General features: G+C 40.6%; 1 protein-coding gene across 1 annotated transcript in view; it reads right to left on the bottom strand.

The window, feature by feature from the left end:
* Positions 1-13,179, bottom strand: part of pdzd2 (PDZ domain containing 2) — a 60,975-nt gene that overhangs the window by 25,491 nt on the left and 22,305 nt on the right. Inside the window, exons 7-10 of the mRNA XM_046034046.1 lie at positions 6,791-6,910; positions 5,045-5,159; positions 3,600-3,673; positions 3,105-3,327 (exon numbers count right to left, since the gene is read on the bottom strand). Of these exons, the coding sequence (XP_045890002.1) occupies positions 3,105-3,327; positions 3,600-3,673; positions 5,045-5,159; positions 6,791-6,910 (532 nt within the window). The remainder of the gene's footprint in view (positions 1-3,104; positions 3,328-3,599; positions 3,674-5,044; positions 5,160-6,790; positions 6,911-13,179) is intronic.

The raw sequence follows: 13,179 nt of genomic DNA on the forward strand, positions 1-13,179 counted from the left end.
TCAGTTATATGTGTATAACAGAATGCTGCAGCACGTGTTCTGACAGGAACCAGGAAAAGAGATCATATTTCTCCTGTCTTAGCTTCTTTACATTGGCTTCCAGTAAAATCAAGAATAGAATTTAAAATCATTCTTCTTACCTACAAAGCTCTTAATGGTCAGGCACCATCTTATCTTAAAGAGCTCATAGTACCTTACTACCCCACCAGAGCACTGCGCTCCCAGAATGCAGGGTTACTTGTGGTTCCTAGAGTCTCCAAAAGTAGACTAGGAGCCAGAGCGTTCAGCTATCAAGCTCCTCTCCTGTGGAACCAGGTTCCAGTTTGGGTTCAGGAGGCAGACACCATCTCCACATTTAAGAGTAGGCTTAAGACTTTCCTCTTTGATAAAGCTTATAGTTAGGGCTGGCTCAGGTTAGTCCTGAACCATCCCTTAGTTATGCTGTTTTAGGCCTAGTCTGCCGGGGGATTTCCTATGATGCACTGAGCTCCTCTCTCCTCTACTCTGTCTCCCTCTGTATGCAACCTCATCCCATTATTGCATGTTACTAACACAACTTCTCCCCTTTAGTCTTGCTGCCCCCGTGTTCCTGCTCGACACCCTCTGCTGCAACGACTGTTGTTACTAGTCCTATTATTATTATTGTTATTATACGTTATGTGTTAATATTTACTATACTATACTTATATATTATTAATATATGTATACTATAATTCCTTCAAATACTTGTTTATAATAGCCTAATGATAATAATAAGGCAGTGTTTCAATTCATACCACTGTTGTTTATTTTATTTCTTCCAAAGTGATTTTAAGTTTCACAAACCAAAAATATTCTGTAATGTTACATCACGAGCCAGATGTGTCTCGATTTAAGTTAAAACTTTAACATTACTGAGAATTTATTGACAGAATAACAACGGTACGAACATTATCAGTATCGGTCAGCTGTTCCTGGTCTGCTGTGTTGGCTGCTGTGGTCTGTGTGACTGGGCCTGGGGGAGCTAACCGTAGCTAGCGTCCGGTAACATTACTGCAGCTATATAACACCTGTCGGCACCATGGTCAGCACTTGCGGAGCTTCTCAACTCCGAAAACGTTTGAACACATTTTCGATTCGCTGCCAATTTTCGTAAAACTGCCGATCTTCGAAACACAGTTGATTTCTCGCCTAAAAACCTCTCAGAAGTGTATTTAAAGTTCTGTTGTTGGCTTCTAAAGAATAAAACAGTTTGAATTAGGATCTATCATGTACGTAAGCCGAGATGAAAGTCATCACGTTTTGTGCGCAGTGTCTTCTGGGACAAACCATATTTGGAAGTTCAACTTCCGTCAACTTCCCTCACAGTCTGCAGGCTGCAGCTGGATATACTTGCAGGGCCGAGTAGAGTCGAGTCTATTGATTTGTGCTATGGTGTTTTTTGAAAATTAAACCATGTAAACCTGTTCTGGTACAACCCCTAACTAAGATTTTGAACCTGAAAATGAGCATAATACCACCTCTTTTTAAAAAATCGCATGATTATCTTGCAATTAATCGCATTGTTACGTGCAAAATTGAATAATCAATTCTAAAGCAGTGTATTACGGTCTTTTAATTTAAATGTACTGCTATATACACAAAAGTGCATTAACATGTGGTGTGTAAACACACACAAATAATGTGCTTTTTACCAGCAGTATTCCCTTTACACAGTAACAATAAAATAAAATTTCTTGTAAATCTCAACTTAAACATTAATGTAATCAAAACAAATATTAAACCAAAGCTATTTGCCACTGCCAAGGCATTAGCTTTTATCTAGCTTGTTAAAACAAGTTACCGTCAGATTCCAGTTTTCTTGTTGGTTTTTCTGAACAGGTATCAGCAGGTATCTTTTATCAGGGAGCAGCATAAACACATTGTCTTATGTGCATGTGTTCACTCGCACAGACTTCACTTGGTTAAAAACTTGAAATGGCATTACAAGTCGCGGTTGATATTTTACAAGCACGGACCAGGTAACATGAAAGAAGCATTGAACACACAGGGAGCAGATGCTGGTTTCGGTTGTTTGATAGGCAGGTCTACCCCCTAAGACATAGCTGCCAAAAATCCCCAAAATGTTCACATACTTTATTATATATTTGGTTTGGCTCTGTTTTTCCTGCATTGGGCCAATTAGGGGGCTTTCACATTTGGAATTTGGTTCATTTGGTCCGGAACAAGGGCCTTTTCACACCACACTGTTTGCTCCAGTCTGAATCAGTTGATGAGTTGGCAAAATTAACCAAAAAGCAGCAAACAAACCAAACCAACCACACCAAGGGGGGAACAGAACTCTAGTGCGATTCAACTGAACTAAATCAGGCAGGTATGAAAGCACACTTAATTCCAATGAAGGGAAATAATATTTAAATATTTAAATATTTTAGAAAAAGTCAATAAATAAATGTATTTATTAAATAAATTTTGTTTAGGCCCTGACCTCCTGACCCCGTTTAACACCTTTGATTTGAACTGGAATGCAGATTGTGAGCCCATCATCTGTGTTGGGCCGCACTAAGTTGGATTGGAGTTGGATCTGTGGTTGCGAGTCCCCTGCTGCCCCCGTGTTCCTGCTCGACACCCTCTGCTACAATTGTTACTAGTCCTATTGTTATTATTGTAATTATAATCATTAACATTACGATTATTACCATTAACACTACTGTAAATATCTGTACCATTATTCATTCAGTTTATAGCAACATTACCTTTACTGTCTGTACCTCTGTGTGTATATTGTGTAGGCTGCCTCCCTCCCCTTTCTCTCTCCTTCCATCCCCCTCCTTCTTTCTCTCTGTTCCTCTCTCTCTCGCTTGCTCTCTGTTGTGATTTGGCGCTCTATAAATAAAATTGAATTGAAAAAATGTAACTAATGCTCTTGTGTCTAAATGGCAGCAAATCCCTGCAGCAGGTTCCAAAATCTTCATTGTTGCACTCTACAATACTGTTTTTAAATCAAGCATAAAATGCAAATTAACTATTTTCTTGGTGTCAGGAAAATATACAAGCAGGACATCGGCAAACAGGAAGTGAAATCAAAACCAAGAAAGCCGGGGTTCTCTGTAATGTCAGCTAACCTTTATTGAGTGTGACCTCCATAATGACGCAGTCTTTTGGACCAGGGCCGGGGCCCCTGTAGCCATCAGCCTCTTCAAACCCCAAAGGAATAGGTGTTCCCCCGCTGGTATTGGAGTTGGGTGAGCTGGAGCGGCTGAGGAGGGTGGGTGTTGGACAGGGTGTCAGGCTGGGACTGCGCAGACGAGTTCGAATTGTCAACGTCACAACACCTTTTTTCAACTGCTGTTGGAACAATATAAATAAGGTTTAATGTTTAAGAAGTAGAGATGAAAACTTTTAGCTGTTACCTTCTGACTGAGCTTCCGACAAATTCAAAAGCTAACAAAATGTGATCAAGTCAGTTTACTTGCCAGCACTGTAAGCGTAAAAGGAGGATCTTTCGTATAGAGAGACAAAAACATTCAAGTTTGATGTTCTGTAGTCTACAGATGAATTTCTTCAACATTTTATGCATGACTTAAAAACACTTTTAGTCATATGAACATGCAGTCCACCTTGAAGGTCAGGATGGCCTGTTGATGTGTGAGTCCTTGAAGAGACTCTCCGTTCACTTCCAGAATCTCATCTCCTACACAAAGAAGTATACAATTAGACTGAGATGGCTGTGTAAATGTGGATCACAGTATATATATTTAATCAATGTTCCTTTTACTTTTATTTATTAATTTTGGATGCCACGCCATGGGCACGCCATTCCACATAAACTCAGTTTGTACAACTTTTAATGGCTTTAGAGTAGACAGGGAAGTCGGTCAGACTAATTCTCTAAGATGACTTCATTGACGTACGGAGTGTGTAAAAAAACCCCAAAGATTATCATAAAATTCAAAATGGCCGACTTCCTGTTGGGTTTAGGGCATCACTCCATGAGGTTTTTTGGTACGTCTGCACATGATACATGTGCCACTGAAATTTCATATGTGTAGGTGAAACGTGCCACAGGGGCTGCTTCGTTATAGATCATTTCCTGTTCCCAGCAGGTGGTGCTATGACTGTGGGTGAATGTCGTCATGTACATGTATTCAGGGCGGGACTCTTATTAAATGTCTAAACTTTGGTACAGATCTGAGCATGTACAGTCAAGTTACAACAACTTCCTGTGTCATAGCGAAGCGTGGAACTTCACCGCCACGCCAGCGCCAATTTTAACAACATGGCATCGTCAATGTGTTAAGGGTTTTCTGGGACATATATGAAGTTGCCATGGCCAACCTGCTAAGAGTAGTCCATTGTAGCATAAAACGTGACATTTCCTTATGCCAGCAGGTGGCGCTATGACTTTCAGTGAATAATAGCAGATGGATGTGTTGATGGCGGGACTCTTATTATCCATATTAAATTTGGTGCAGATGTGAGCATGTATACTGAAATTACAACTTCCTGTTTCTTGGCGAATCGTCAATTTTCGAGGCCACGCTATGGGCATGCTCATGAACGAAAACTCACTGTTTGTACAACTTTAAATCATCAATGGGTTTAGACTGCAGAGCAAAAATTTTAAGTTGATTGGACTAATTCCCTAGGAGGAGTTTGTTAAAGTACAAAGTGTGTAAATCGCCAAAAATGACCATTAAATCCAAAAATGTCCGACTTCCTGTTGGGTGTTTGGCATCGCTCCAAGAGGCTTTTTTGTACATGTGGACATGATACGCGTTCCACAGAAATTTTGTACACGTAGGTCAAACTTTGTCCAGGGGCTGCTCTGTAGGGGCGAACCATTTTGCCACGCCCATGCGCAAAACCCCAGAATTATGTACAAAGTTTGGTGAGTTTTCGAGTATGTTTAGGCCCCCAAAATTGAGGTTACTTTGCAGGGGAAAAAAATCCCTTCAGTTTCATTAGGGACCACACACATTTCGTGCTCGGGCCCTAAATAATCACTGCAGTTTCCAATATAGAAATTAATTGTTTCTCTCATGAATGTAAATGGGATGGTTACCCTCTTTCAGTCGTCCATCAGCTGCTGCAGCTCCATGAGGGAAAATGGTTTTGACAAAAATCCCCATCTGACCACGTGCTGAGTCCTGCCCACCGACAATACTGAATCCTAGGCCCTACAAGAGGAACAACATTTTCTTTCATATATTTTTACATTCATTACATACACTGAACCAAATTAAAACCTAACCTAATTAAACCTAACACTTTTTTGCCCCATTCATCATGAGTTGAACTCCCAGACCCAGACCCCACCAATACAGCGAAACTGCACATTTTCGAGTGGCCTTTTATTGTGGCCAGCCTAAGGCACACCTGTGCAATACCAATGCTGTCTGATCAGCATCTTGATATGCTCACTAACACAGATTTTGACATTTGTGAACAATATTTGAGAGAAATAGGCCTTTTGCGTACATAGTGAAAGTCTTGGGGGCCAAAACAAAAGTGTTGTGTGTATAATTTTCAGTGTATAAAGTGAAATATTTGAGGCCTTTTTTTGTTTTAATCTTGATGACGGCTTACAGCTCATGGAAATAAAAAATCCTTATCTCAAAATATTAGAAAAAAGAACGTCCAATACAGAATTGACAACCTTAAAAGTTCTGAAAAAGGTTAATTTATGCACTCAGTACTTGGTCGGGGCTCCTTTTGCATGAATTACTACATCAATGTGGCATGGCATGGAGACAATCAGCTTGCCTGTATTGTTGGTCTGGTGTCTCTCATTTTCCTCTTGAAAATACCTCATAGATTCTATATGGTGTTCAGGTCAGACGAGTTGGCTGGCCACTCAACCACAGTAAAAACATGGTAAGCAAACCAGTTACTAGTGGTTCTGGACCTGTGTTTGACACTCTTTTTCTCCTTAGCCTAAGTAAGACACTTCTGACACTGTCTCTGGTTCAAGAGTGGCTTGACACAAGGAATGTGACACTTGTATCTCATTTCCTGGACACATCTGTGCCTGGTGGCTCTTGATGCACTGACTCCAGCCTCAGTCCACACATTGTGGACATCCTCCAAGTTCTTGAATCTGCTTTGCTTGACAATCCTCTCAAAGCTGCGGTCATCCCTGTTGCTTGTGCACCTTTTCTTACCACACTTCCAGTCAGCTTTATGCTTTTATACAGCACTCTGTGAACAGCCAGCCCTTTCAGCAAAAACCTTTAGTGGCTTACCTTCCTTGTGGAGGGTGTTTATAAATGTGTTCAGTCGAATCAATGTGCGCTATGGTAGCATTTTTCAATAAGGCAGCATAAATCTTTAGAACACCAGCTTTGCACATACTGCTGTGAAACAGGCAACAAAATGCTATACATTTTCAAAAATGTGTACAACAATATCACCACAGGAATCTCATTATTTTGAGGTGTGATGCTGTCCTTTCAATTTCAAAAAAGGACCATATCACATAATCACAATGTGACGGGTTCCAGCAGGGGACTTTCTTTTTGAATGTCCAGCCCCCCAGGTTTTTTGATATGCTGTGTGAAATGCATAATTAAAGGCATGGCAATATCAACCTTGTTTTGGAAATAGTATGATGATGCAACACTATTGTTATGTTTGGTGAATAAAGCATTTCTGCAATTTGTGATTCAAAACAAACACATAATTGATAGTAGTAGATAGTAGTAATTGAAGTAAAGTAATAAATAAATAAAGTAATGCATCTGTTATTGTTCATTTACATACACATAACCTGAGCTTTATTCATGCATACATGTCCAAGGAGTGCACTTACCTTGCCCTGTCCTTTCATCAGCACTATACTGGAGATAATGGACGGCTGTGCCAGTCGCCATGGAGACTCCACTTGAATGGTGCTCAGGGAGCGGGCTGATTTCTTAATTATCTGATATTCCTAAAAGGGAGATGAATGTAAAAAGCAAAAAACAGTCAGACAAAAACCAGATCGTTAATTATACTGTGATGAGATGCTTGACTAAGTTCCAGTTTATTCTTGCATTTTTCCCCAGTACTTTAGGTCAACTGTATTTGTCTTTTTCCCTGTAGCTCTCTCTGTAGGATATCCACACACCCAGTGACAGGCTGTGATTCTAAACGTTGCCCCTTTCTATTTTACTTCCTTTCCTCAATTATCCTCTCATTAACACAGCAATTAGTGCAGCTCTCCTTAACATTGTTGTCATAACAATTAGGGCAGAGTGATGGACCAGGCTTTGATCCAGCTCTGTGTGTGTGCTTGTGGCATCAAAATACTACATGTATGGTGGGTGGATTGCACCTTGGATTACATAGCAAACGAGACTATTGTGACTGTTCCAAGTGTACATTGTTGTTAATAAGTCCGCCATACACACACTGTCAGACTTAATTTTAGGGCTGACCCCGACTAGTTGAAGATTCAATGCTTTGATGGGCTGAGCCTGATTCAACTGTCAATCTCGCAGTCTAAGCTTTGCAGCGAAACAAGGATCATGCCATTTTGGCGATAAGGGGATGCAACGTCCAATTTTACATAGAACTACCAGTTTTCTCCCAATGAGTTAATATACAGCCTATTACAATATACATTTCAACGTTTAATGCTGTAAATGAGCATATAAACAGAAAAACATAAAACTTCAATAAATGTTTTTAAATTGCGTGAATAATTCCAAAATTGTAACCCTAACCCTGGGTCATCAGTGTGCATGTGTAGACGTAGCATGTATGTGTGCAGTGGCAGAAGAGGAACACTTGCTGAAGAGACCAAGCCCCAACTTCACTAGTGTTGTGCTGAGTTGTCCGCACCTTGCGGGACTTTAGGATAATTTATCACCGTTGATGAACCACACAAAGAATTTTAAATAGCTGGCTACTTGAAATAGACCCACGAGGACGTGCATGCAAACTGAGGTAAAAACAGTTTTAATCAATGTCTGTGAAGATTCTCAGTCATCCAGGTCATAGTTATCCAGCGAAGGTTAAAGTCAAGGGCAACTGGACTTGGTTGAAGATACTGGAAGACGTTTCGTCCCCCATCCAAGGGACTTCTGCAGTTCTTACTGACTGGTAGGGAAACTCAGCTATTTAACCTCAGTGGGGTCGTTTGCCAGGATCGTCGATACTGCTGGTTCGTTAATGTTCCTGGTTGTTGCAATGACAGTCGTTACAGTTGTTAGGACTACCCGTGGCCAAGACTGAACGACCATCGTTGGCATCTTCACCTGAGGCCAATAGGTTACGTTTGTTGAGTTTCCTGAGAAGTGATGAAAGGAAGGTGGTGGCGTAGACCCCCTCCCCTGTTCAATGATGGCGTCTCAACCCGGGTGTAGATGGCTTCCTTGACACCTCGTTCAAACCATCCATCTTCTCGGTCTAAAATGTGCACCTGGTGATCCTCAAACGAGTGTCCTCTGTCCTTCAGATGTAAGTAGACTGCAGAGTCTTGACCTGAGGAGTTAGCCCTTCTGTGCTGAGCCATGCGTTTGTGTAGTGGTTGTTTAGTCTCCCCAATATACAGTTTTAATCATGTTTTAACCTCTGCCCTGCCATTTATTTATCAATTTCTTCTCTTTTTTTAAGTCTCTCATTTATTCTTGTTGATAGAACAATTCCACATGCCTTGTTGTTTTGTGATGTCATCACTTGATGGCACTGTTGTAAAGTAGTAAAATAAATGTGTTTTCTTATACATTTATTCATTTAGCTGACGCTTTTATCCAAAGGAACTTACAATTGCTATATATGTCAGAGGTAAAATGCCTCTGGAGCAACTAGGGGTTTAGAGTCTTGTTCGGGGACACATTGGTGTATGTGTCACAGTGGGGAATTGAACAGGGGTCTCTCACACCAAAGGGATGTGTCTTATCCACTGCGCCATCACTACCCACACCCTACATTTTCTTACCAAAGCTGGCATGGTCTATATGATAAAAACTACTAATTCTTTAATGGAAAGGTCAATTACAACTAAATTCAGGTTACACGTACACATAGGGGTGCCCTCACTGGGTCCGATTATTCACATTCGCATGGTTTCTCCTACCACTGCTACGGAGACAATACTCAACTCTACCTGTCCTTCCTGCTAGATGACCCCACCGTCTTGGCGTGTATCACAAACTGTCTCTCGGACATATCCACATGGATGAACTCTTGCCACCTTCAACTATACTTCTCTAAGACTGAAGACTGAACTCTTCGCCATCCCAGGCAAGCAATCTATCCATTATAACATCAAAATAAAAACTGCCTCCTCAACCATACAAATGGTCCAAAATACTGCGGCGCATCTGGTTTTGGATTAACCCAAAAGGCCTCATGTGACCCCACTACTCAGGGACCTTCACTGGGTACACATGGCCTCCCAAATGAAATTTGAGTCATTAATGCTTGCATACAGAGTAACTACTGGGTCTGCACCTATCCATCTAAACTCTATAACAAAAGCTTACGTTCCTTCTCAGCCACTGTACCCTTCGAACGAATGCTGTCTGGCTCTGCCAGTCTTACATACAACGCAATCTCAGTCCCGGCTGTTCTCACATGTGACACAACAATGGTAGAATGCCATCAGAGCAGGGATGTCATTCTCTAACTTCAAGAAGCTCTGAGTAAAAGTAAAAGTAATGATACTCAACACTTGAGATGGCCCTTCCTTGGCCCACAATGCACTGCAAAGTTATTTTGTTTATATCATGGTTTGGACAGTATGTAATGTTACAGTAGTTGCTTGAACTTCAATAATAATTAAATTAAAATGAATTAAAGTTTGCTGCTCGTTAAGGAGGATCATATTTAATTGTTGTTTTTTCTCACTTATACTAGACTGCACAATAAATTATGAGTTAACAGTTAGATCACAAATCAGATCTTGATGAACTAAATAGTTTAAAATCTTTCCTGTGCATTGCATAATTCGTTGAGAACAAAATGACGTAACAAGGGCCAATGGAAACCAATACCACTAACAAACTAGGGGCTGGTGTCAAAATCACACTAAAAATCAAAGTTAAAAAAAACTGACATCACAGGCTGATCCAACCTGTGTGACTTTCATCACAGCAACTCATAATATGACTCAGTAGTGTGTCTGGTCCCCACATGTCTGTATGCAATCTGACAACGTCTGGGAATGCTTCTGATGAGATGGCGGATGGTGTCCTGGGGGATCTCCTCCCAGACCTGGGTCAGGGCATCAATGAGCTCCTGTACAGTCTGTGGCGCTATAGGCAGCTGCACCAATACATAATGTTTGCAGAGTAAATTCCCACCTCTCTACGTGCTGATGTGCAGCAGGAGGCAAACTGGTAGCGTATTTTTGCTGCTCTACCTGAAAACCAGTTAAACGTGTTAGATTCTTCATTACAGCGGCTATTTATCCATTACACACTTAATCTGACATTAGTTCTGCTTAAGCACAGTTCTTTCCATCTTTTAGCGAGTCTCACTAAATCTCATAGTTGTTCACAAGAGTTTTGGTAGCTAACGTTACCGTATTTTGTACCTTTTTGTAGATCATTGGCAGACTTTCTGGGGAAGACCTGGTCTGATCCGGAGAGACGGCATCCATCCCACTTGGGAAGGAGCAGCTCTCATTTCTAGAAATCTGGCCAAGTTTATTAGTGGACCAAATCCATGACAATCCAGAGTTGAGACCAGGAGACGGAATAGCAGTATTACACGCTTCTCTGCTCCTCCATTTCAGCATTTATATAGCTCCATAGTGACAGTGTCTGCCCCCCAACCATTTAAATTATTTAAATCAACAGTAAACAGAGGAGGAGCTGTGTATAAAAACCAAATAAAAATGTGTAATAGTGCAAAAAAGAAGAGAATTAAATGTGGACTGTTAAAACATCGTATCTCTCTCTTCTAAAGGTGTACTAGTAAATTTATTAATATCACATCATAATATTGATTTATTTTGTCTTACTGAAACCTGCTTGAGTGATGAAGAATATGTTATATTCTGAATTTCTATCTGAATTTGCAAAATTTAGTCAAGTTTAGTCCTTAAAACGGAAAAAGTTAGCTGGTGAGCCGTCTTGACCAGGTTGGAGCTGTTAGTCGTCCAGGTAAGGTCCTGTGAGATGTGGATCCCCAGAAATTTGAAACTGGCCACACGCCCCACTGGCACACTCATGATGTAGATGACTGGTTGAGTGTCAGCATTCCTCCTGAAGTCCACGATGAGCTTCTTGGTGTTGAGCAGTAGGTTGTCATCGCACCAGGCAGCCAGGCGATCCACCTCCTCCCTGTCATCATCATTGTTCTTGATGAGGCCAGTTACTGTGGTGTCATCTGCAAATTTGATGATGGTGTTTGATGATGGTTCTAGTTCTGTAGTCGTGGGTGAAGAGGGAGTAGAAGAACAGATTCATCACACAGTCTTGTGGCTGTGTTCCATCCGTATATGTTGGGGCCTGTTGGTCAGAAAGTCCAATAACCAGTTGCAGATAGAAGCTCTGATTCCCAGATCTGTGAGTTTGGAGATTAACTTAGAAAGGATGACAGTGTTAAATGCTGAGCTGAAGTCTAAGAACAGCATTCTAGCATATGTGTCATTAGTGTCCAGATATGAGAGGACAGAGTGCAGTGCTATGGAGACTGCATCTTCTGTGCTCCTGTTCTTGCGGTAGGCAAATTGGTGGAGGTCCAGGGTGGGCGGAAAACCAAGACTAAGGCCTAGACTGCCGGGGGACTGACTACCCATTATGCACTGAGCTTCTCTCTTCTCCTCTTTCTCTCCATTTGTATGCATCCTAATCCCATTAATGCACGTTACTTACTCAACTTCTTCTCTTTCCCGTAGTCTTGTGCTTTCTCGTCCCTCCCCTCTCACCTCCTATCTGTTTCTTCAGGTGTTTCTGGAGCTGTGAAGTCTGGATCTGTGGTTGTGAGTCGCTTGCTGGTACCATACTCCTGCTCGACAACCTTTGCTACAATTGTTATTACTAGTCATATTGTTACTATTAAAAAATAAAATAAAATAAATAGATAATACCGTAAATGTGTGTGTATATTAATTTTTTTAATAAAAAATAAATAAATAAAATAATAATAATAATAAAAAGAAATCAGTATCAAAAGTGAAATTTAAAATCAAAACAATTAAAAATATCAATCAAAATAATAATAATTTGAAAATTTGTACAATTATTTATCAGTCTGAGTTTCAACTGGTTGTCCTCCCTTCATGGCATGAGGAGACATATTTTGCAGCAATTATTTCACATTTGGGCATTTCTCTCAGTAAATAGGGGAGTTTCTGTGTGTCTGATATAAATCTGAATTCGGGGTATATTTGGGAAATGTTTGCAAAGTGTTTTTGTCTTAGTGTTTTATATTTAGGGCATGAGGTTATAAAGTGCAGCTCTGTCTCTACCTGAGCACAATAAAATGTCCTAAACCAAGAAAAATGTTGACAACATACAGACTGAGTGAACACAGCTTGGCCATAGAAAAGAGCTGGACACAGACAGAGCTGGCTACCACAAGAGGAGAGACTCTGCTCCCAGTGTGACACAGGACAGGCAGTTTGCCAGTGTCAATTCTGTGTTTAGGGTCAGATAACATTGTAATTTACTTTGTGTTTTGGTCGTTTCTTTCCAGTATTCAATATATTTTTCTTTCTGCTTTTTGATAATTTGGTTTGGTCTGCTTGAGTTAGTGTTGCTGTCCTGAGGTCATTGGGGACTTGTAACTGCAGAGAGCCTCAGGACCAGCTGGCTGAGGGGACTCTTCTCTGGTTTCAGTTCCTGGTATGTTAGGGCTTTGTGATGGTATGTTTGGGGGTTACCTGATTTTAAGTGATTGTAAAATTGTATTGATCTTTTCTGTATTTTTAGTAAGAGGGGGTATTGGCCGAGCTCTGCTCTGCACAGATTATTTGGTGTTTTTCTCTGCACCTGCAGGATGCTCTTACAAAACTCAGAATGGAAAGATTCTATGATTGTTCTGTCCCATTTGTCAAATTCATTATTTAGTTTTGGTCCCCAAATTTCGCTACCATATAGAATTATTGGTTCTAGTACAAATTGGAAAATTTTAAGCCAGATTTCAATTGGAATATAGATTTTAATGTTTCTTTTTATTGCATAGAAAGCACTCCTTGCTTTGTCCCTCAGATCTTTCACAGCCGTGTTGAAGTTCCCTGTGTATGTAATGTTGAGGCCAAGGTAA

Source organism: Micropterus dolomieu, linkage group LG21, assembly GCF_021292245.1.
Source record: "Micropterus dolomieu isolate WLL.071019.BEF.003 ecotype Adirondacks linkage group LG21, ASM2129224v1, whole genome shotgun sequence".
Taxonomy (NCBI): domain Eukaryota; kingdom Metazoa; phylum Chordata; class Actinopteri; order Centrarchiformes; family Centrarchidae; genus Micropterus; species Micropterus dolomieu.